Raw genomic sequence first — 15571 nt, 5'->3', positions numbered from 1 at the left:
CACAGTGCAGTGCACATCCATCCGGTGTAGAGGGGATACGGAACCGTTCTGCGTGATATGAGCTTTGTATCGAAACAGTTGGGCGATTACATACATCCGTGGGAAATCAGATATAGACATATGCGACTCGAATCGATCGGTAGTTGTAACAGAATACAATACATACAAATTACAATATGAAATTAGTTTTGCCCTTGTTAACGGATCTGAGCGTCTAATTGATTTCCTATTTATTTTCAATTAATTGGCGTTTGTAAATAAATGTGCACTCCCCTGCTGCAGTGCCAACTCTACATGCACTCCCTCCACTTTGGTAACTTAATTGCACCCATGCGCAACAACAACAACAACACAACCGCAGCACGGCAGTAGACCGCGTGTGTGTGAGTGTGACGTGTGTGTGTGTGTGTGTGTGTGTGTGTGTGTGTGTGTGTGTGTGTGTGTGTGTGTGTGTGCGCGTGTGTGCGTTTGCGCGTCATGCGTGCGTGCGTTGGGAAAGTGCAGGTTATTTTCAACACTGAAACACAGATTAGTATTAGTCAGATAGTCTACTCAGATTTCACAATAAGGTAAACATTGAGGGTTGTTCGTCACTTCACTTGTTTTGGGAAAATGTATTGTGATGGGATTGGGAAACTGTGCACGCGAGCGTCTGCGTGTGTGTGTGTGTGTGTGTGTGTGTGTGTGTGTGTGTGTGTGTGTGTGTGTGTGTGTGTGTGTGTGTGTGTGTGTTTGTGTGTGTGTGCGTGCGTGTGTGTGCGTGAGCAAAATTATTTTGTAAATATTTGGTTAACTGAGAACAAAATGTGATAAATGAACAAAATGTACCCACATGGCATGTGGGTGCATTTGGTTAGATTTGTAGACTCTCAGAGTTAACACTGAATTATGTGAGTTCCCTTTATATTGGGGAATTTTCTATCACTACATTTGCACATTAGGCCTATGTGAAAACTATGCAGAATGTTTCGCTCAGATTGGCTATTTTCAAATGGCCGAATTTAGGGCTATACGAAACTGCTATACGAAACAAACATAAACATTTTTAAGAAGAATTTTTAGAAGACATTTGTAGAATCGGCTCTCAGGTCCTCTAGTGAGTTAAAAACATGAGTCAACAACATGGTAAACAGAAAGTTACTGGAAGTTGTGGGAGGGGGCCAAAGTAAAACCTGTGATGACATTGTGATGACTCAGTTGTTTATCGACCTGTCTCCCCTTGGAGGTCTTCAAATTGACAGACAATCAGCGAGGGCTCACCAAAAAGTAGAGGAAGACAGCAAAGGCAAAAGATGGAACGACAGAATATACTCCTCTGTCTCGGCTTGTTTGTCGTGGCCTCAACCATGGTAAGAATGTGCTTTCATTTATTTATTTTTAAGATATATTTTTTAGGCCTTGTGACACACAGCAATCTGTCAGGTTGCTTGGCACCTATAGGCTAGATTATAGGCTATAGGTGCCAATAACTTTCTCTCTGTTTAAATTCTTGTCTTGTCTAAATGTAACTTTTTCACTTTTCTTTATATTTTTCAAAATCTTTTTTTTTTTTTTTTTTACTCATTCTTCATTACTTTGAAAGTGTTTCTGCATTTGTATGCTGTTTTTGTGGCCTATTGATTGTGTTGTAGTGTGCAGTCATTTGCACCGCCTGTAAGCAGGTGTAAATTACTGAACAATATTCCTTGTTTAAATGTCGTACAATTCTCCTGGACTATATGGTTGTATGATAACCAAGTCTTCATAAACTTACACTTCACTAAATTTACTACACGTGTTATTGAACATGATCGCCTGTTTCAACTGTGAGGGTTCATTTGGTTCCATTTGCACACTCTCAGAGTTACAGACCTGTAAGTGTCCATTTGGTTCCATTTGCACACTCTCAGAGTTACAGACCTGTAAGTGTGCATTTGGTTCCATGTGGACACTCTCAGAGTTACAGACCTGTAAGTGTGCATTTGGTTCCATGTGCACACTCTCAGAGTTACAGACCTGTAAGTGTGCATTTGGTTCCATTTGCACACTCTCAGAGTTACAGACCTGTAAGTGTGCATTTGGTTACAAACTTCCAACCATTTAGCTGGGGAGGTTCCTGTGAGGTTATAGGTTTAGCGTTTGGGTTTTGGGTGGGGTGTCAGACTAATGCCTGTCGTACTGTTAGTACGTCGGACCCGGACCAAACACATGTGAGAACCTCCTGCATTAAATGCACTGAAATCTGAAAAGGGTGCATTGATTGCTGGCAAGGGCGGAATGGGCTATATGCACACAGAATGACTCTTCCGACTTCCTGGCCACTTCCCTACTAGTCTCTCAAGACAGACTGTTGCCTCGCGTCAACTAGTCTGTCGGCAAGCAGTACAAAGAAACGTATCACTGGCCTACAAGTATGGAAGCTGTAGTTCAGGAAGTCAAATTTCGAGGAACAACAGGGGAGGCGCTGTTTTCCCGAATATTTGACGATGGGATTCTCAGATTGCTTCCCTACTTACACACTAGGTTACCGATGATCCTAATTAAAACCCATTTTGGGCGGGAACCCCTTTTGGTGTTTGAAGCAATATGTTTGGGAACCACTGCAGTATAGTAATGTAACAATCTCCCATAATGTCATTTGGTTCCATCTAATCTAGTCTCCCCTCACCTCATCTCATTGCAGGCAGTAGTGGTGGACCCCAGGGGGGCTCGTCCCATGGAGCATGGCACCAAGGCAGATAAATGTGACACAAAGAAGGAATGGCCCTTCTGCACAGACGATGACTGGGTAAGAAACATGTTTTTTTTCCATTTCCTTTTTTGTATACATCAATTAGTTAATCCATTGTGTTGTTTTGGTCAGGTGATCACGAACTGGATATGTACAAGATATGTACTACAAAGATATATTTAAATTGGCAGAGGACGTCTTACGTTGTCATTTGCTGCACTAAACAAACATTAAAGTCTCTGTCCAAGTCCATAGACTTGGCTGGCAAACAAATGTCATCATAACTGCCCTAAACAAACATTAAAGTCCATAGACTTGGCTGGCAAACGTTTTATTTTTTGTTAAAAATCATGAAGAACATAGATTTAACATTTGTAAAATATGGCCAATCTAGACTGGAGAGGCACAAAGTCCAATCTGGGTGTGCATTGCCCCCCAATGCCCCCCCTGTAGAGCCGCCGCTGTCTAAACAAACATTAAAAGTCCATAGACATGACTGCCACATTATGTAATTTTGGAAAGCCATGCATGCATTGGAGGTGCTAGTGCTCCTCCACAGACAGACAGACAGCCAATGCGCTCTAAGTTTAAAAACACAAATGTTTTGGACCTCTCTCTCAATCCTCTCCTCCTCTCCTTCTGTCCACTCCAACCCCAGACTGTTAAGTGTCCGTCCGGCTGTCGTATCCAAGGTCTGATGGACAAGTACGACCACGAGCTGCTGAAGAAAATAGAGAGCATCCGGAAGCTGCTGGCCGACAGCCAGGCTAGCCACCGCATAGCCGACCAGGGCTCCAAGACGACCTACGACAACCTGAGAGAAAAACTCATCCTTGATGCAGGTGTGTGTGTGTGTGTGTGTGTGTGTGTGTGTGTGTGTGTGTGTGTGTGTGTGTGTGTGTGTGTGTGTGTGTGTGTGTGTGTGTGTGTGCGTGCATGCGTGCATGCGTGCATGCGCATGCGTGCGTTCGAGATCATGGTCGAGATCATGGATTTCACAATGCCACGCCAGACTTTCCGGTCCTTCATTGCCATCCCCAGTTCTTGCTTACTGAATGCATGTGTCCCTAGCGATGAGAGAACCACAGTTTTCTACAGTACCTCTGGTCTGCTTTGAGGCAGTAGGATTCCAGAGAAGAAGGGAAGATATAACCTCATTGTCAGCTCTGTAGCAGTGGCCGGCAAACTGTGTTCTTCTGGATCGGACTAGTGAATTAGATTAGTCGATGGGTGGCTCTTTCAAAAGAGATTTTGCGCTCTCATTAGAAAGTGCCATCCAACCGTTTCTCTAATTTCTTTGAAAGTGTCCATGTCTCGGAGCCATAGAGTAGAATCGTCTCGACAGTCGTCTCGACGGTCCTAAATATATTACTAAACTGGGATGACCAGATCTTATGCATGTCATTGCAGGCTGACCAGGCTATACCCTTCCTAGTTTGATAGTCGTGATAATGTGCACGTGCACAATAGTGTGTGTGTGTTATCTAAGCAGACAGCAATGACAGATGGATAGACATTGGCAATGGCCGATATAATTATGTTCCTGTCTATTCATCTGTCATTGTCATTCAACTCAAGTCACTTAATCTCCTGATAATGGCAATGTCCTTCTCTTACCCAGTTAAAAAAATATGACTCTTTCTGATTTCAGTTTAATTAAAAATATATTATAATTATTAAATTCAATCAACACTTCTCTCTCTCTCTCTCTCACTCTCTAAGTTATGTTATATTCAAATACATTTTCAGTCCCTCCATGAATTAAATTAAATTAAATTAAATTAAATTAAATTCAATTCAATTCAATTCAATTCAATTCAATTCAATTCAATTCAATTCAATTCAATTCAATGCAATTCAATTCAATTCAATTCAATTCAATTCAATTCAATTCAATTAAATCTCTCTCTCTCTCACCCCAGGTAATGACAACACCTACTATGACCTGGCCCAGAACCTGCGTCAGAGGATTGTGGACATGAAGATCAAAATCGATAGACAGCTGAGAACCCTGGGGGCGATGAAAGAGCGTGTCAAGGACCAGAGCATTCAGATGATGAGGCTTGAGGTAGGCCTACAACAAACACAACATGGCAAAAGAAATGGCACACATCTCAACACACAACTCAATGATTTAAGCAATTCAATTCAATTCAATTCAATTCAATTCAATTCAATTCAATTCAATTCAATTCAATTCAATTCAATTCAATTCAATTCAATTGAGCTGTATTAACATGATAAAACATGTGTTTACAATGTACATACAGTATGTACAGTAGGGATATGCACAACATTGCAACAAAAACAATGGCTTACAAAAACCATTAATATTAATTTTCTCTTCTCTTCTCTTCTCTTCTCTTCTCTTCTCTTCTCTTCTCTTCTCTTCTCTTCTCTTCTCTTCTCTTCTCTTCTCTTCTCTTCTCTTCTCTTCTCTTCTCTTCTCTTCTCTTCTCTTTGTGTAGGTGGACATTGACATGAAACTGCGTTCCTGTAAGGGCTCATGCAAGACTTACAATGAGTACAGTGTGGATAAAGATAGCTACGTAGCACTGGAAAAACAGGTACGGTACATAACATCCTCTATTCCTCTTCTTATCCAAGGATCCATCTCCACTATATCCATTCTCTCTCTGCACACCCACCCACCCATCCATCCATCCATCCATCCATCCATCCACTTGTTATTTATTTAGCAAATGCAAAGTCCTTAAGCCAAGCAGTTGATTCCTGTTCTGCTGCATGGACGGTGACTATATGCTCCTTTAAAGTCATTGGATGCTCCTCTCCACAAGCTTTGCAGTGGGCTCGGCTATACTGCCCCATTTGTGAAGGCATGGCCAAGCAGGGGCCATGTTGGCAGCGGTGGCCGAGTGGATTGCGAAGCGGGCTAGATATCGGAAGGTCGCCAGTTCGAATCAGCGGTCCGACACGTTAAAATTACCATCGTTGAAGTGCCCTTGGACAAGGCATTGAACCACTACCATGAAATGCTCCATGTGGGCCTGGCTGTAAACAAGTATCTGATGCTTAGTCCAGTTACCCTTGGTAAACTTGATTTACCAGAACGCATTTCTTCTTCTCATGTCCAGTCCTTGGATCCATCCACTGACCTTCTTTCTCTGCCCTGTTGTATCACAGGTCTCTCAGCTGGACTCCCAGTCCGGTCAGAGCATTGAGACGGTCAGCACCATGTATGTGATGAAGAGCAGAGCTCTGAAGGAGGTGGTCGTTGACAACAGGTACAAATCCAAGCAGATCGTCGGCGCTGGAGATGCAGGACAGCAACAGGACTTTTTCCCTGATGTAAGATTGTTGTTGTTGTTGTTGTTGTTATTATTATTATTAATATTATTATTAATATTATTATTATTATTAGGCAGTAGTAGTAGTAGTAGTAGTTGTTGTAGTAGTAGTATTTGCCATGTAAGTATTAACTTACTATGACAAGGATGACAATGTTGCACACATCCACGGACACGCATATATGGCAAAAACTAAATCTAACTCCTCCGTCCGGTCCCTCTCTCAGGTGAAGTTTATCTCGCTCTCTTTGGAGAATGAAGGTGCCAGCCCGTCGTCCCCGGCAACCGTCTCCAAGGTCCCAGGTACTCACTTCTCCAAATCAACATCTTCCTCCTCGTCGCCCTCTCCCTCGGGCGGCGGTCCCATCACGGTGCTCACCGGCGGCGGCGGCGGCCGAGGAGACGGCGGCAACCTCTTCCCCGGCGGACTGGGCGGAGGTTTCGAGGCGTTCACCGGAGGAGAGCCCTCCACCACCCACCATGTCTCCACCTCTTCCAAGAGCGTCTCCTGCACCAGAACCACTCGCAAGATAGTAGTTCACACCGCTGATGGACCGGTGGAGAAGACAGAAGAAGTGACGGAAGGGGGGCCCGAGTGCCAGATCACCGGACCCTCCAGGGGATCCTCGACTTCGCCTTTCGACACTAAGACCTCCTTCGGTTCCAAAACAAGCTTCGGAAACGTCCATGGCATGGACCTCGGCGGGTTCTTCACTGACCTTCCGGAGGAAGACGTTCCCGATTTTAAAGCCCGGAGCATCCATAGAGAGCGTGTCGAGCGCCAGGCCGATTATGTGGGAAAAGGTACAACCAAGCAGTGACCACTGAAATAAAAAGAAAAAAACAAAGCTTGCTAGCTAGGCTGCTTGCCTTAGCGTCATGCTACCTAGCCCTATGTACCGAAATGAACAGTGAACAGAGCAATCATCATAAATGAAGTCTACTATGTTCATTCATCGTGTGATTAAGAATTATACAATATTATAATAATGTATGTATGTGGGTTGAATGTGAACAAATGTAGAGTTGATACATTGCTATAAACCTTTCACGACAAAATTGTAATGTATGGCTAACTGGAACACAAGAACCTGATTGACCTGATTTCGATTGAGGAGGCTTTCCGACAATGGCTTCGCAGGAATGCAGAAAAAAACCTAAATTGGGGCACCATGGTGATACTACCTGTCATTGTGAGCTTCCTATAGGTTATAACAGTACCTATAACAATACCTGCCATGTTTGCACCTTCAGATTAGAATCAGAATTGGAAAAATGTTGCCGCAATTGTTTGCCACGCCATCCATCATCTCATCTCACCCTTCTAAAAAGAATTCCCCCGTCTAAGCTAATCGGCGTCCCCCCTCCCCCACCCCCACTTCCCCCCCTCCTCTCCTTCCGCAGATTGCGCCGACATCCAACAGAAACACCTGACAGGGGAAACGAGCGGCCTGTTTAAAGTTAAGCCCAGCGGCGGCTCGGGATCCGGCGAGGTAGTGGAGGTTTTCTGCCAGCAGGGGGGGCTGATGGGTGGGTGGATGTTAGTCCAGCAGAGGGAGAGCGGGGCTCTGAGCTTTAACCGCTCCTGGGCCGAGTACCGCGGCGGCTTCGGCTCCGTTGACGCGCAGGGCAAGGGGGAGGTGTGGCTGGGCAACCAGCACCTCCACCTGCTGACCGCGCAGGGGGAGACCATGCTGCGGGTGGAGCTGGAGGACTGGGAGGGGGGCACGGCCAACGCGGAGTACACCGTCAGGGTGGGCTCGGAGGCCGACCGGTACGAGCTGCGCGTCTCGGGGTACACCGGGGACGCGGGCGATGCCCTGCTGAAGGGCGACCCCCGCTTAGAGTCGTTCCTGTCGCACAACGGCATGCGCTTTAGCACCTTCGACCGCGACAACGACAAGTGGGTGGAGAACTGCGCAGAGATGTACGGCGGCGGGTGGTGGTACAACAACTGCCAGTCGGCCAACCTGAACGGCGTTTACTATAAGGGCCAGTATGACCCGGGAAGCAACTCTCCCTACGAGATTGAGAACGGCGTGGTGTGGGTGACCTACAAACCCGCCGATTATAGTCTGAAGGCTGTCAGGATGTTCATCAGGCCTGCTGCCTTTTGAAGGGACAAATGCGAAGGATAGGAGAGACAGACAAAGACGACATGATAATACTTCTGTCATTACTGTGCTTGGCAGAGTCACTGTGCTTGAGCAGTAATTGCTGGGTTAAGGGGAAGCTGAGGGAAGAGATAGAGAGGTAAAAAGAGAAAAGGGTATTAAAGTAAACATTGGCTCCTATTTAGTTCACCGGTGTCCTCCAAGGCTCTACTACCGTAGGCTCTGTTTTCCCTCGACTACAAATCTGTTCGCCCCCAGAATAGGGATGCTATAGGGTTCATGTGGTTAACAGACAGTCTTTTAGTTTATGTTCCCCGACCCCCAGTGGCAAACAAGAGCTTGGCGTTGATCTAAGCTTACTCGCAGATCATTACCCGATTTCTGAGTCATGTCAAACAAATGGCAGTTTGTTGTTACTTTGTTTCAATCAATTATGCAAACATGAACTATAGAATTGTGCTGACCAGTTTTCTCGTGTTCCCTCCCCTGTGATGTTGTTCCAACTGACACACGATATCCAAATGGACCTCTGAATAAATGCCAATGATCATGCCATCTGCTGCTAACTAAATAAATAAAATAAAGATTGAATGTTCACTGAAACTACTGTCTTTTCTCGGGTCTTTTATTATTATTATTATTAGCACCAAGTCGAGACACAAAAGGGTAAAAACGTGGACCAATTAGACCATTTAAGAAAAGTATACAAACATTAGGTTAAAACAAAAAGAAAAGTGACTACCTTATAGTGGGTGGACACTCATTTTACAGCTGTGAAGAAGGAAAACGATATGCACATCTTAGTGTCACAATATAGTTCTGCTCCCCGTCCTTTTAATTTCAACCTAAATACAACAACGTGTCGCCCCTCCGGGCTACGTTGTGGTTGAAATAAAAAGGCCGGGGAGCAGGACTATATCGTGTGCGGACATTACACTTTTTTCTTCATAACGGAATACAGCTCACACCAAAAATATCATTAATCCATGAAACCTTGAATTCATTGAGATGTTTTTGTCGCATTAAAATGACCCAATAATGCAATAGTACTCTGCGGTAGAGTAGACCAATGCAAGACTATATAAAAGAATGCTACAAACTCCATAACAACGCTCACATTGTAAATCACTGATGACCCAGGTGCTATGAGAATGTTTTAATATATGGTTTTGCTCTTGTTATAAGATTGGTCTCCTATTAACTTCCATTAGTCAAATATTATATTATTGGCTCAGGAATGCAACAAAAACTAAAATCATCTCCACAAATTCAAGGCGTCATGGGAATCATATAGGGTGAGTAAATGTTGATGAGAAAAAGGATTGCTTTATGTGAAGCAGGTGTAAGATGACAGAAGACTGTGTGGGATGCATGGTCATGGTCATGGTCATGGCTTAGCCAGTGAAGAGATAGAGAGGTCAGCAGACCTCATGGTCAATATTGGAATTCACTCACCCGGAGTGTGTATACACAAGTATGTGGAAATGTACAAAGTACACGATGCATCTTAGTGTGTGTGTGTGTGTGTGTGTGTGTGTGTGTGTGTGTGTGTGTGTGTGTGTGCGTGAGTGCGTGTGTGTGCATATGCATGTGTTATATTCTAATGAAGGACACAGGTAAAATGTGCTTCATGAATAAGAGGCCTAATATGATGAGACGGGATCACACTATTATTTTAATTATAGTTTGATATCTGATGCTATCTGTACTGTCTTGTACTGCTGAAGTTTGTTTATTATTTTGAGCAGTGGTGAAAAAGGTATTCAAATGTTTTATACTAAAATAAATAAAAATATGAACACTGCAATATAAAAATACTTTGTTACAAATAGTAAAAACAAGTATGGCCAACATGTACAGTATGTTGGGAAAGGATTATATAGGCTGATTCAGGATCAGATTCATACGAGGTTTCCACTGGACACACATTGGTCTGATTGACCCATTCTGACCTGAGATTTTTCAAAAATAGCAGACCTACAAGCTCATAGCGCGCCACTCGGTGGCGCGTTATGAGCTTGTAGATCTGATATTTTTCAATAGCTAAAGCATAACATGATGCCAACACCAAAATGGGTGCCCGCCCAGAATGGGTTAACAAAGGCAATATTAACTCAAAGAATTGGTCCCAAACAGTGACGTAGCAAAGTTATATGCGTTATTTAGTTTAATTTGATAAATGAAACTGAAGAGTGAGACGTGTGGGCGTTGTGGTGTGTTTTACAGTGTGCGTCAGACTGAGGAGGCAGAGACAAGATGAACACACACATGAGAGGAGACAGCAGTGTTCTGCTATTGAAGACCATGCTCTCTGCACAGATGACGACTGGGTCAGACACACACACACACGCACGCACGCACGCACGCACGCACGCACGCACGCACGCACACACACACACACACACACACACACACACACACACACACACAAGCAGAGAGAGACCTGTGTCATCTCCCCCTGCAGGTGTCTAAGTGTCCGTCGGGCTGCAGGCTGCAGGGTTTGATCTCCGAGGTGGAGAGAAAGACGTTGGAGCGTCTGCAGGAAGTGTGTGACAGGAAACAGAGATACGACGACACGGCGGAGAAGTGCATGAAGACCGCCGCACACGTCTACAACTCCAACCGTAGAGACCTTGTCCTCTCATACGGTAACACACACACGTCTACAACTCCAACCGTAGAGACCTTGTCCTCTCATACGGTAATACACACACGTCTACAACTCCAACCGTAGAGACCTTGTCCTCTCATACGGTAATACACGCACGTCTACAACTCCAACCGTAGAGACCTTGTCCTCTCATACGGTAATACGTCTACAACTCCAACCGTAGAGACCTTGTCCTCTCATACGGTAATACACACACGTCTATAACTCCGACCGTATAGAGACCTTGTCCTCTCATACGGTAACACACACACACGTCTACAACTCCAACCGTAGAGACCTTGTCCTCTCATACGGTAATACACGCACGTCTACAACTCCGACCGTAGAGACCTTGTCCTCTCATACGGTAATACACACACGTCTACAACTCCGACCGTAGAGACCTTGTCCTCTCATACGGTAATACACACACGTCTACAACTCCAACCGTAGAGACCTTGTCCTCTCATACGGTAATACACACACGTCTATAACTCCGACCGTAGAGACCTTGTCCTCTCATACGGTAATACACACACGTCTACAACTCCAACCGTAGAGACCTTGTCCTCTCATACGGTAATACACACACGTCTACAACTCCAACCGTAGAGACCTTGTCCTCTCATACGGTAATACGTCTACAACTCCAACCGTAGAGACCTTGTCCTCTCATACGGTAATACACACACGTCTACAACTCCAACCGTAGAGACCTTGTCCTCTCATACGGTAATACACACACGTCTACAACTCCAACCGTAGAGACCTTGTCCTCTCATACGGTAATACACACACGTCTACAACTCCAACCGTAGAGACCTTGTCCTCTCATACGGTAATACGTCTACAACTCCAACCGTAGAGACCTTGTCCTCTCATACGGTAATACACACACACGTCTACAACTCCAACCGTAGAGACCTTGTCCTCTCATACGGTAATACGTCTACAACTCCAACCGTAGAGACCTTGTCCTCTCATACGGTAATACACACACGTCTACAACTCCAACCGTAGAGACCTTGTCCTCTCATACGGTAATACACACACGTCTACAACTCCAACCGTAGAGACCTTGTCCTCTCATACGGTAATACACACACACGTCTACAACTCCAACCGTAGAGACCTTGTCCTCTCATACGGTAATACACACACGTCTACAACTCCAACTGTAGAGACCTTGTCCTCTCATACGGTAATACACACACGTCTACAACTCCGACCGTAGAGACCTTGTCCTCTCATACGGTAATACACGCACAGACGAAGTAGAAAATAATCCTGTATATGCCAAATTTACTTGAGTAAAAGTAGGCCTAATCCTCCTGGTTGCGCGTCGAAGTGTCCTTGAGCAAGACACTGAATAACTGCACATAAATGCACACTGTAAAGCAGCGGTCCGGGATCCCTAAGGGGTCCTCAGAGTTACTACAAGGGGGCTGCCAGATCTTTGTGTTATAGGATCTTCTTCTCTTTAATCAACCTTGAACCCTATAGCATTGCTATTCTGAGAACATTGTTAGCCAAAAATAGCAGATCTACAAGCTTGTGAGCTTGTAGCTCAGCTAGAGTCAAAGGTCAAGTATTGACAGTTTAAGTTTAAAATGTATGAAGAATAAAAAAACATGAATTTACATCGATAAAATCTATGAAAAAGCTCATTTTTAGTCAGAGCTGTGATGAAAGATGCTTAATGTACAGTAGCATTGAAAAGACTCTGCTGTCATTGCCATCTTTGTTTAGTTTCGGAGCAGAAGTACGTCGCTTTCGCCGAGGGACTCGCCAGGAACTTGACGTCGCTACGGAAACGGGCGACAGCGTTGTCGCAGAGACTCAAGGAGCTACGAGGAACAGTCCAGGAACAGGTGGAAGAGCTGTACAGACGAGAGGTGAGGAGACGAGGGGAGGAAATGAGGGGAGGGATCAAAGAGCAGTGATGGACAAAGTGTATCCTCGCTGTCGGGCACAAAGCTAAGTGGTTCATTCATAATATATTTTCAAGTCAAAAATACAATATTTCTATTTGAGTGAAGTAATCAAACACACACACGCACGGTCCGTCAGTGAATCTCTGTACTTACCCTGTAACCACCTCTCTGTACTTTACTCTGTACTGATCTTTGTCCAAACAAATATTTACTTACACCCTCTCAACTTCGTTCATCTTGTGTTGACCTGTAACATGTTGACCTTCAGCGTTGGCGTGTTTATAGCACAGGTTTGTTTGCAAGATGTAGCGGTAACTAGTCATGAGTCACAAAGGGCCAATTCTACAAATAATAGTTCTCAAACTTGAATGTTTTGTGCCAGCCAAAAATATTATATTGGGCGGCCCAAGCCGCTCAATAAAAGATCTTTGCCACGGATATACAAAATAAGTGGTCAATAATATTACCAGAAACCATAGGCAGCGAATGGGGAAGGCAGCTAATAGGATTGGCCAACTATTATACCGTAGGCTATTTGTTTTAAGGACTACATGGTCAACGTTATGATTGTAAATAACAAGTGAAGTGACAGTGACTGTGACATCTCCCCCATCAGGTGGACATCGACATGAAGCTTCGAGCCTGCGGAGGCTCCTGCCGTTCCACCCTGCCTTTCAGCGTCGACCAGCTGGTCTACCAGGCTCTTCAGGGTGAGACGGACAAGCTGGAGAGGACGGAGAACCAGCGGACGAAGCTCAGCACTCCACCTCAGGAGCACATCCCGCAAATCAAACTGCAGCCCGTGGACTTTGGACCGCCACCGTCCAGGGAGTACAAGAGCATTCCCATGGTGCAGAAGGAACTTCTGACCCAGTTTGAGGATATCGAGCAGAACCAGGTGGTTCTGGATGACCTTCTGTTGGTAGATGTTATGGAGGACTCCTATCTAGAATTGGAGTGAGGATGTTTGGGTTTAGGCCGACTAGTGAGAGCACAGGGTTCTAAGGATGACAGTGACGGTCAGTTCAAGCCACTTTGGTCCCGGTTGGGCTTAGGTGCATCACAGACTCTATAGTGTTGCTCGTCTGTCTTTTAGAGCAGTGGTTCCGAACCTTTGCAGAGCGTGACCCCCAAATATATTTTAACTGGGGACCCCCCACCCTGACAAGCACTTGGAATGTAGAAGTTGTGGCATTCAATTTAGTTTGACTCAGTTCCACAGATACATATTGCAATAAAGAAATCAAGCATCTACTAACTCTGGCAGCGTGAGGCGTTGTGAGATTGAAGATCGGCTATTGTCGCAAATGTAGCCTCTTTCTTATATTATTTGACAATTTGGCCAATGCTTATCGTATAGTTTGTTGGTTACTTTTTATACAGTAATGGTCTTTAAGTCCTGTCATCTGGGAATCCTGCTTTTCATAGTTTCCTTAAAAGCACTTTGTAACTCCATTTAAAATAAACCTCACATAGGTCCTACTCTTCTGTACTTTGACTCAAGTACTATTTTGTACTCCTTTTTTACGATGTATTACCTAAGCAAGGCACAGTCCGTCTAGCAGAGCATGTACGTACAGTACGTGACCCCCCCCCCCCAAATGTTTGTGTCCATATTGTGTCTGTAATCCACGTAACTCGAGAACCGTTCGCCCCCACCGACCAGAACCACCACAAAAGGCTCTGGTCATAGCTTAGCATAGTGGACTTAATAAGCCTAACTCCCCACACCTGTGCATTTTCCAGCCTCTGCCTGAGCCAAATGATTGCCATGGCAACCCCACACCTGCCATTTGATTACTTAACCAGTCCACTTTACCAGTTTGCATTCTCCACAAGGACAGACAGATAGGCCTATGGGCATAAAAGGATATACTGTAGGCAGACAGACAGATAAAGAGATCTCCTGGGCACAAAAGGGACACAGACAGACAGTTAAAACGGGTGCTATGACAACATACAGGTATACTGTACCAGTGAAGGCCTATTCATAGTCTGGATTTTCGGTGGTGAGGTGACCACCGCTCCGGTGGTGAGCTGACCACCAGAGCTGAAATAACGTTGAGCGGTGGTGAGTAAAAAACAGAGAGAAGGGCTGGAGCGGTGGCGGTGGTTTGCTCTTCACCGCGGCTCGTGACGTCATGTTGTAGTTCGGTGGTCACCCCACCACCGAAAATCCAGACTATGTATGAGCCTTAAGACGCCGGCTCCATTATGCAGATATGGAGATCTAAGGGTCTCCATGATGTCATGTGATGTGACGAGGCATGACCATATATGGAGGTGTGATGTCACAAGGCGTGACCATGTATGGAGGCGTGGGTGACTGACTAACTAACTAACGGACGGACCGGAGATCAGGTCTTCATAGTAAATGCGACCTATTGTTGCAAAAAAATAATGGGCATTTTATACTAGGGTGGGGGTATGCATTCCCGATTTTCATTTTGTTCCCAACTTGCATCGAAACCAAGTACCCAATTACTGAATGTCAAGTCTCCAGGTTTTCTTCAGACACTTATTAACTACGACACTATGGCATACTATATAGGGCTGTATTTTGCGTGTCTTAAGTACCAGGTCTTATTACTTAACTTAAGACCTGGAGGCGTGGTCAATGCTCTTTGGCCACTCAGAATAGCCAAATGGCATTGATCACGCCTCCAGGTCTTAAGTTAAGTAATACGACCTGGTACTTAAGACACGCAAAATACAGCCCATATGAGTCCAACTAGTAGTTCTGGAATGTTAAGGACCTCCTTAACTCTAAGTGTACAAATGGAACCAAATGGACCTGTTATGGTCATTCAGTGGTAGCTTTGTATGTGTTTCACATTCATTTCATTGACATCTGA

At 44.8% G+C, this 15571-nt stretch overlaps 1 protein-coding gene across 1 annotated transcript; it reads left to right on the top strand.

The window, feature by feature from the left end:
- Positions 1–1292: 1292 nt before the first annotated feature.
- Positions 1293–13677, top strand: LOC310876104 (fibrinogen alpha chain-like; the record flags this gene model as incomplete). Its single annotated transcript, XM_083789550.1, has 11 exons — positions 1293–1349; positions 2672–2767; positions 3369–3552; positions 4633–4778; positions 5179–5277; positions 5855–6019; positions 6246–6822; positions 7423–8119; positions 10623–10780; positions 12532–12677; positions 13333–13677. The coding sequence occupies 11 exons, from the start codon at positions 1293–1295 to the stop codon at positions 13675–13677; spliced, it is 2670 nt and encodes an 889-aa protein (XP_083645676.1).
- Between the last annotated feature and the right edge of the window lie 1894 nt (positions 13678–15571).

The sequence above is a fragment of the Protomyctophum parallelum genome (genome assembly GCF_964188405.1).
Source record: "Protomyctophum parallelum genome assembly, chromosome: 18".
NCBI classification, from domain to species: Eukaryota; Metazoa; Chordata; class Actinopteri; order Myctophiformes; family Myctophidae; genus Protomyctophum; species Protomyctophum parallelum.
This window is presented reverse-complemented; position numbering and strand designations above follow the sequence as displayed.